General features: G+C 37.1%; 1 protein-coding gene across 1 annotated transcript in view; it reads right to left on the minus strand.

The window, feature by feature from the left end:
* The window catches only part of TECPR2 (tectonin beta-propeller repeat containing 2), a 36,729-nt gene extending 30,944 nt beyond the window's left edge, over positions 1-5,785 (minus strand). Inside the window, exons 1-6 of the mRNA XM_010082250.1 lie at positions 5,567-5,785; positions 5,325-5,453; positions 4,772-4,903; positions 3,663-3,820; positions 2,222-2,534; positions 1,301-1,433 (exon numbers count right to left, since the gene is read on the minus strand). Coding sequence (XP_010080552.1) covers positions 1,301-1,433; positions 2,222-2,534; positions 3,663-3,820; positions 4,772-4,903; positions 5,325-5,453; positions 5,567-5,785 — 1,084 coding nt within the window. The remainder of the gene's footprint in view (positions 1-1,300; positions 1,434-2,221; positions 2,535-3,662; positions 3,821-4,771; positions 4,904-5,324; positions 5,454-5,566) is intronic.
* Positions 5,786-10,086: the final 4,301 nt, after the last annotated feature.

Below are 10,086 nucleotides of genomic sequence, written 5' to 3' on the forward strand. Positions count from 1 at the left end.
TGGTTCTTGGAGAATATTGAAAGACAAGAAGCTTTATGCAATGGAAAAATATTCTTAAGTTCACAACATTTCAAATATACATACGTACACACACAATGTAAACTTCATGTAAGTAAATTATGTTAAATCATTTTAGTAAAATCAAACCCCCAAAGCCTGTATCAAACTTCTATTAGCAAAATTCTGAATTTATGTTTATGTATGAAGAATGATATACGTCTTTGGCTTGGAAGACCCAACTGTATCACACACTGAAGGGCCACCCTGTATCTTCAACTTCTTCGTTCAAACATTCAGTATCTTGAAAAAAGTTCAAGGAAAATTTATCAGATAAACCACTGTGATAGTTACAAGAAAATAAACCTCAAGAAGGCTCCTTTCAAACTATACTTGGAAGTTAAGACGAAAATAATAAACATCTCCCGGAAGTTTGTGAGTAAAGAACTGCTTAAATGGCGAAAGCTATTGCTAATACACAATGATAAGAAAGTGAAGTTCTCTAGCATTCAGTGAGACTTCATAGTATATTTACTAGCACTTTTCTAATTACAAAGCTAAGATGAGTATTTTAAATGCATAAGTAGTCCTCCTCTGAGTATAATATGCTGGATAATGGTGTTTACAATCTTTATGATTGAGAAATCAGCCAGCACCATCATTAAGTATTATTAATTGCTTTTGGAGAGTTCTAGTAACATAGATGCTGAGCTCAGATGGCAACAAGTAAGAAAATAAATTCTCAAATTCTTTTTGGAATTATAGCGAGTAGTCTTTGGGGGTTTTGCCAGTTCATTCTTTTTCATTACTGGGAAGGCTGAGATTTCCCCTGGAATGTGGGTGGTGACAGGTGGCACAGAATCAACATATTCAGTTATCTCCAACCCAGACAACTGAGATTGATGAGTAAAGTGATAGCCATGATCAGGAATCCAGATTGCTTCAACTTCATGGTTTAGAATAAGGTCTCAAATGCCCAGATTAGAGACACCTGGCTAGGATAATGCTGATCCACTCTCAAAAAAAAGGGAACCATAATTAATTTCTTAATGTCCCCATTCTCACTGCAGCCAAAACAGAAGCTCAGATAAGCAGATAGATCAGATGTCTAAATATAATCTGTAAAAACAGAGAAGTAACTCTACTGAACCTGTCAGGGTTTTGCAATAACCTGAAGGATTTTTCGTGGGGTTTGGTTTGTTTTGGGTTGGGTGGGTTTTTTGTTTTTTTTTTAATACTAAAAAACTATGATAGGCACCACATTCCATGAGGTACATACTATAGTTTGCTGATCTATACAAACCTGTTGATGACAGTCCTTCAGGTCTACTTGAAATTCTTATTATGTCTCTATCTCCCTTTAAGAGAAAAATCTCATTGTTGGTACAGGACACAGAAACAATATCACCATAACCTTCCAAGCCACCAATCAAAGCCTAAAAACAGTCAACACAGAAAGAAATAATTGATTAAAACACTGTAAAACACTGTTTGGACAAGATGGTGCTCTTAACAAAAGCGTTCACTGGAATTTAATTATATGGTTACAGAATAAGGACTTTATCTTATCAAAAAAAAGAAAAAATAAAAAACAAACAGGAAAGCACCCTTTAATCACGATGTAGCTCATTTTTATACTCATTTTTATACCCATTTTAATTCCACAGATCTATTATTTTTCTCTTAAACAACTTAAACAATGCACAATTTGGTGGCAGAAAAGAGCCACACGGCAAAAGTTCAGTACTATTTAGACAAAAAGATATTAGTTTGTATTCACTTTCATATGCGCTTTTAAGACAACAAAATAGCTAACAGCTCACTCTATACCAAATAAAATGTAACACTTGGTTTTTTTGCAGACACCAACAGCAGTAGCAGGCAAAGAAAAGTTACAGGTACAATTTATAGGCCTAAAACTTCTTTTTGCATTAATTACTAGGTTTCAGGTTTCTATATGTTTTGCTAAGTATCAGAATTGATTATGATGTTAATACTTGGACTGAAAGCTTTAAACATATTTATTTTTAAGTACAATATATGGAGGTAGTTTGTAAGTATATCATTGCAATGACAACTTGAAGAGGGAGAGAAGAAAGTCGTCTTTGGTTTAAATATGGGTTTAAGTCATAGAAGTGTAATGAATAAACCAAAGAGAATCTTATGGCATAGCATGAACAAAACCAAGTAAGAAACAAAACATGCAACCACAAGATTTATCTACCTGGTTCACAGTGTCTAGTAAGTAGATGCTGTATTCATTCCAGGTCAGCACCCATCCTTCTCGGAAAAAGCACGAAACAAGCCCAAGATGTTTCTCTGGGGAGCTGTAACTTCCTCTGTCAGGTGGTTCCAAACGAGGATACAGTTCAAAAGTTTTTATTCCTCCAGCAAATACATCTTTCAATATGAATGTGGCCTGAACAGTTCCATGAACATCAGACTTCCAGAGGCGAAGCCCAGGTCTGGCAGCAAATAGCGTCAGGTCGCTCTGTTTACACAGGCCAGGTATAAAACATGCTCCAAATTTGCCAGTGCTAAAATGCAGAAGAATAATGTATTTTAAAAGCCATATACACAACTTAGAAACAATTTGTAAAACTAATGGCTCAAATTTACAATTTCAAATTATCAAAAATAAAAGTTTTGGTTTTGATGAAAGTATTCAGTCAAATGTCTGAAATACAGATTTGGTTACAGTAAGACAAGAATAGTGCTTCCAAAAAATGTTTTCCCTCAGCTTTAGATGTCAGACACTACAAGTATTAGGCAAGTTAAATGACTCCTCCTAATAAGCATCGTGGCCTGAAATGTACTCTTTGTCCATCTCAGAAAGATTCTACTATGTAGGCATCCGTCTGCCAGAATTATTAAAAGCACACAAAACTCTACAAACTAATGCTAAAAAACTGACAATCTAAGCTTGCAAAAAGCAAGGAACAGACCTCAACTGTTTAAATCTTCATCCCTGAAAACACCACTACTATCACCCAAGAAAACCCCTCATACATAAGATGGTCCTTGGTATTCTTCTTACTATTCATATCCCTGAAAGACACATTATAAACCTTACTTCAAGAGACAATTTCCTCTACTTCCAGATACAGTCAGTCATGCTGTTCTAAGACGGGTTCCCTCTTCCTCCATAACTGGGAAAGATTACACAATAGAAGATGCCAGATAGTCATACAAGAATTTTCTAGCCTTCAAGTCAACTTCAAGTGCTTGCTATACATATTCCCTTTTAATTCACTTCAGTGTATAAGAAAACTTGGGTTGCTGATTTGCTTTTTGCATCAGATATTGCATAACCCATTAGATGGACCTGATTAAAATGCCTGCTCACACCAAGTCACACTAAAAACCAAGAGGGACTGCAGAGGAAGTTTGTCAGTGATTTCAGTTTAAATAATGAGAAAACATCTTAAATATTTTTGCATAACAGTGCCCTGAAAATATCATTGTAACATACTTGCAACCATGTACTTTCTAAGTGGGTAGAATTGTCATTTCATGTTTGAGCAAACATAGCTACTGTAACTAACTTTTTTATGAGTGGACTGCTGTGTTGTATTAATTTCACTGCTTAGATCACTCTTTCTGTAATCCACTCTGAAAAGCTAGAATTAAGAGATGTGTCCGCATCAAGATTTTATGAGGGTTACTTTTTTCTCGGCTGTGTTCCAACTTGTTTGACAGATTTCTCTTCTGTGTAAAAAAGCAGAGTCCGTTGTAAAGTAGAGACAAGCAGCACTTTCTGGTTGTAATCCAACTGGACAATCGAAGATGGCTCTTCCAATACAAGGCTGGAGTTGCAAATACCCTTTCAAAGACACACGCAAAGAACAAGAGTCAACCTTTCTAAAAAATATAAGGTAACAACTAACATTTCATGGAAATCAATAAGCCCAAGAAAGAAAAAACAAATAAACAAATGAAAGCTTTTGAACTACCGCTGCACAAAAGTTCACTATGTGGAACTCCTTTACGCAGAGAAGAGGGGAGTTAGACCGTGAGTACCACAGTGGCACACTATGAAACTCAGTTTCTCTCGGAATATTAGTTAACACATTTCATTTCAAACCAACAGAAAGTCTAGGACATGTTTTGTTCCTTTTTCTCCACTGCCAGGTCATACAATGCTGAGACAATTGTTATATTTGGAGAGGTTAAACCTTTCTGTCAAATCAAATGAGGGACAGTCACAGGTAAATCAGGATAGCTGCTGTTTAAACTTTTCTCCCATACAGAAATTCAAGTTAGTACTTATTCTGCCTGTATTAATTAACAAGACATTAGAAAAACTCCATTTACTAGTAACAAGCTAGTCACCCAGTAGAGTCCAACTATTACTTTCATTTGACACTCTAGATTGAGATGCTGAACAATTCTGAAAAAAGTACTTCATTAATATAGTAAATCAGAAATGTCACATCATTCAAAAGTACCCTTTCCAAACAAAGGAGAAACTACTGGCTGAAAGCTGAAGGAAGATACGATAGTTATTTCAGACAGTAACATGATAAAAGGAGAAGGATCACCAGTTCTTTTTTATCTATATATTTTTTTAAAAAAAGGTAAGGGACTTGTGAAGGACATCCAGTGGTTGTCTTGCTGGGTGTGTGCACACTTGGCCAAGTGTACACATACCAATAAATCAGTACAACTAAATACATTATATTGAGAAATTAACTAACTGCTAAATATTTAAACACACAGGTATTCTTTCAGAAAATTGTAAATGGGAATTAAGGTCCCTATAACAAATGCTCACCTGGTCTAGGTCTAAGGCAGAGTAGACAATCTTCCCTTTGTCATCTCCAGAGAATAACTTCATTCCATTGGGACTCCAAGCTAAAGCTGTAATGCTACTTTTGTGGATACCAGCAACATCAAATCTCCGAAGCTGTGAAACAATACCAAAGCAGTACAAGAATGAGGGGAAGAGAAAATGGAGACACAAAGCCTATTCAGTGACTCTGACTGATAAATTGGAGATCAAGTATAAAAGTGCAGGTCATTCTAATTTTTATTTAGCACAAAAAAACTATACAAACAATCAAAACCCCCACCACCAAATAGCTCAGCCAATTATTAAAAATGAGGAATTTCTCAAAAGCAATTCTGATTAAATATATCTTTCGTAATGAAAAGCATTCTTTAAGATTATTGCTTTTATAAGCTTAACATATGAAGCCTAAAACATATTCAGATATTTCATCAGGCAAAATGCTCTGTTTTTCACCATCATAAAGAATCACAGTAACACTCTACTAGGATTTGCCACACTAAACCCCACAGAAGTTTAGACAAATGCAAAGATTTACCTGTTTGTTTCTTCCAGGTAATGAAGACACAAGCTGAAAAACTGCAACCCGACCTGAGGCTGTACCAACAGCAACCAGATCATCGAAACAACTCAACAGCTTTACAAAAGTAATAGATTCACACTTCCCCTGTTGAAACAAACAATACATAAATCTTGCAAAGTTCATGAGAGACAAACAGCAGCTCAGTTCTGAGCAACTCAGCTTCTTTAGAAGAGACAAGAGTAAAAGTTAGCATTTACCTCAAAATTATATTTTTTCATCTGGTTCAAATGTCTGCAGTAGAGATAAAGCATTCCAATGCTGCTCCCCACAGCGATGTAGTCTCCATTGGTATCAAGTGCTGTGAGGTATACCACAATAGAGCGAAAGCCTTTTTGGACCTTTGTAGGAATGGCATTGAGAAGATAATACAAGGGACAAAACTCCTTAAATATAACCGGTGAAGCCACAGATGCCATAGCAAGTACTGTCACCAGCAATTTGAAGGCTGAAATAAACACATCTACTTGACCACATAAGGAAATCTGAAAGACAAAAGCAAAAATCAGGTCATTAACTTTTTGGAAAGAGTAAATGGTTAACAGAAAGCCACCATTTAGCAAGCAGGGATGCAGAAATTCTCGGATTTTGGTCTGTATGAAGAAAAAAACAAGTTAAACTCCTCTCGTGAACTGAAGTTCTTTTTAGAAGAACCTTTTTTGTAAGAGTAAGCTTACTTCTTATGTTCATCCCACATCTAAGGACATACAGTAACCACTAAATATGGATAACCACTTTTTCTTGGAGCTGTGAGCTCATCAAAGTTGACTTAAAATGCAGTGTTCCTTCTCATCTGGCTACGGAAAGAACTGTCAGGGTTCTGACACTGAACGATCCATACCGTACATTTCCTCATCTATCCGCAAACTCTACCCTCAATCCTCCCAGTGCCAAAAGCATGGGATATTCACTGTCAGACAGCACAATAAGATCAAACTAGTATTTATGCTCAACTCCTTAATGCTCAGCACCCCCAAAAAACAATTCAGTTACAGATACTTCTGCTATATAATCAAATAACAACCAAAAAATAAGAACAGTGTGGGAAGGAAAGGGCAGTGCAAAAATTAAAGAAATCCCAGTTTGACAGACACAGCAAAATATCCATATAGTCACTGAATTTAGAAAGGAGAAAAAAGCATCGTATGTCCGTGTTTCCCTTCATGGCCAAGCAAATAATTACATGCTGATGAGTGACACTGTACACATAATTAGGGGACAATTGCAGTATCTTTGTAAGAATAACGGAAACAAAGATTCTTTTGGCCTTCTTCAAGAAGAAAATGTAGTCAGAGCTCATCATAGTAACAAGTCATGGGATCTTCAGAAAAAACTGATATGACTATGATGTATGTAAAAATATTTTTAAAAATTTAATTAAACCCAGTAATTTTTCTTATCACAAGGTGACAGCCTTGACAAGAACATCCTGCAGCAGTAGCTGTTCCCCTCATGGATGACGTTGGAAAATGGAAAAAGGAAAGAAACCTTCACTTCTTGAATTTTATTTTGCCATGGGTAAGTCTGATTAACAGAATGGTCTAGAATCCACCAAAAATACCTGCAGTTTTCCAACACAATAATTTTGGATTTTTATAAAGAAGAGTTTTCTATGGCTGTTTAAACCCATAACATTGATGATTTTCTTAAGCTTCAGCAGAGTTATAATTTCCTTAGAGAAATGAAAAACAGAAGTACGCATACTGAAGTTAGAAACACTTTTAAATGCTCAAAATTATTCTGTAAAGTATTCGTACTGCAATTTGTGATATGTCCTATCGCTAGTTTTTATTTCTCTAAGGATGGAAAACGGTATTTGTTTGGCAGCTTCACACATTGCTTATGGTGTATATCAACTAAATTAGAAAAAAAATATAGCTGCTTTATCTAGTTTAATATCTCATTACTGCAAAAAGCTCTGATGTCTCAATTTTCAAACTCTTTCAGTTATTGTGCAAGAGGATTCAGCACACTGGCTTTGGGCCCTGCAACCCTTGCTGTCAACATACAATTCCACTAAATCCAAAGGGATGACCTGCATGACATTACCCATTCAAGCCCATGTTAGACAAGACTGCAGGAATACAGAGTGGTTACTGGACCCATATTTTACCTGTGTTACCAAAACTACCAGTAAATAAGCTAGTAGCAGTTATTAGATGCTTTTAATTGTGATAAATTTTACTGCTTGACAGAGCTTAGAAATTAATTCCACTCTCCTCCAGTGTTTACTACCTGTCATGACACCTGTTTCATAAAATATGAAACTGTCCAAACTATTTTTGAATGACTAATTCCTTTGAGAGTTGTTTACTAAGTTAACGGATAACCTCAGTGCATCACCACTCTTTACAATGTTTTCACACAGCATCTATTTCCTATCCAGTATTTTAGGTCTCCTGCCCTTTTCTTCAGCATTTACGACCTTCTACCTACAGTCAACTAAATAAAAAGAGATCCCCGTGCTAAAGTCTCTTGTTTGCTACTCTAAACATGCTGCTTTGCCAGTTTAGTAATTTTACTAGCTGCTGGTCTTCTTCTTTCCTTCTTTCTTTTTTCTAATAAAATAAAATCCATTCTTTGTCCTGAGTCTCTCACGTACAAATCTTTCTCTGTCTAATCTCAACTTCTACCACTCCCCAGCTACTGCCTCATGAATTTCACATATTTTGTTTTTGAAGCTCCTTTCGTCATTCCTACGATTCACATCTGTCATCATCCCAAGCTGCTCTCGTAACTGGAACCAGCTAACACTCCCCAGTTACCAAAGGACCTTACAAGTCCTCAAAATTCATTCTCTCCCTGTTTCCATCACTTATACTTCTAGCTCAACTAAACTGTTAAAAACATAGTAATTCATTACAAAATATGGAATTAAGGAAATTTCTATTATCCAGAAAAAGACTATTACTCTTTCCTCTACAACCCTATCTGCAACCTGATGCATGCTTTGTAAGTTTACGTTTAATTTAAAAAGAGAAAAAAAAGGGAGAGTTTGGGAGGGTTTCCCCCCCCCCATAGAAAACACTGAGATAAATTACTTCTTGCCGTATAGCAAGTTAAATTTAAGAAAACCTGCTGTCAGGTTAGGGCTCCCACTCTTCATAAAATTTATATTTAATCTTATTTCAATCTTCTCTGATGGCAAAGTTGTAAAAAAATGAAATTAAGCTTTTTCCTCTATAACCCATTCACCCTATACAATCAAAAATATATTAATAAACTATAATTTCTTGACATCATACACAAATTAGTTTCATCTTGAGTGGTTTACAGACTAACAAAACACTTGCACTGCTTGTACGCAAACATGTAACTGAAAGCTCAAATCATCACTTTACGAAAAATACTACTAATTAAGTAATTTTATCTATACAAAACAAATGTATAAAGTACTAGAGAACTGCAATGTGGTTATATACTAAAAAACTCTGCACAAACACCACAGTTCTGTGCTTTTGAGCCTAAAGCCTTCAACATCCCCCTCATCACAGTTGTGTATCACACGTTGTCTTTTTTCTCTTTACTAACAGCTTTAGGATTGTATGTTATCCGTTTTTTTCTACTTCATTTATCAAAGGCAAACAGTGGATATAATCTATCTTCTCAGACAGATTCGGGAACTGGGCGCACATGTTGACTGTCTCAGCCACAGCTACTGTGAAGTACCCAACAGCTGTACAAGACAAATCAGCTTGTGCTAAGCAGCCATCCTGCAGCTGAGATAAAGCAGAGAAAAATACCTTATGTTGCACATCAAAAACAATCACCAGACAAAGACAGTCCTTCCTTCTCAACTCACAAAGTCCACAACAAGTTTTTAAATACGGCATTCAAGGCCATGTTTTGAAAAAGCAAATTTTTTTTTTTTATTTTCTCTTGTCTCAGAAACAATAATAAGGCTCAATGCTGCCTAACAGAGGCAACTAATGCAAGAGCTAATCCCGTGGCTAAACAGGCAGCGGTTAAAGGTTCAGTGCCAGGGTATGCCACAGCTCCACTGCAGAAGGCTAAAGCTGTCACTGCATCTCTCTGAGCCCAAGTGTCCTGTCTGTACAAGAGGGACAACAGCTCTGGGTTTTTATTCGTTGGCATAAAAACTTAAATTCAAGCTCTTCAGAGCACGGACAAACTCCTACATACAACCACAGCTAAACACAGCAGTCTCTGGTCACAGCTAGATCCTGCCAACTAAAATGAAAAGCAGTTTTATTTTCCAATACTTCTCACACTTTCAGCCTAAGGAGCAGGCCACCCAACTGCCACATCTCCAGAGCTTTTCACAGCAAACAGCTGCCGAGCAGAGCCGAGAACACAACTCACAGCCGCTGAGAAGGGGAGCTCTGCTTTCAGGCACCCTGTGTGCAGGCAGAGGACCAGCCAGCGCACAGGCGGCGATTACCTGAGTAACACGCGCGTCGTCGCTTCACACGACTCATGAAGTGTTGCATTTTGGGCTCAGAAGAGCTTCTTTTAAAAGAAAAGAAAAAATAAACCGACAAGCCTAGGTGACAGCAACAGAAAGGACTGAAAAAGGAGCAGCTGGGGTCAGTGCACACGCAGGTACACCCCGGCGGGCAGCGGGGACCAGGCTTCACCCACTCTGATGGGCTTGGGACACCCAGTTTCTCTGAGAAACCCCCCTTCTTTATGTGCGTTTCAATACTCTGTCAGACGTTTCAGGCCATTCCTTCCCCATACGCTGCCTTCCAGCACTGGC

This window comes from Pterocles gutturalis, unplaced genomic scaffold (genome assembly GCF_000699245.1).
Source record: "Pterocles gutturalis isolate BGI_N339 unplaced genomic scaffold, ASM69924v1 scaffold24841, whole genome shotgun sequence".
Classification (NCBI taxonomy): domain Eukaryota; kingdom Metazoa; phylum Chordata; class Aves; order Pterocliformes; family Pteroclidae; genus Pterocles; species Pterocles gutturalis.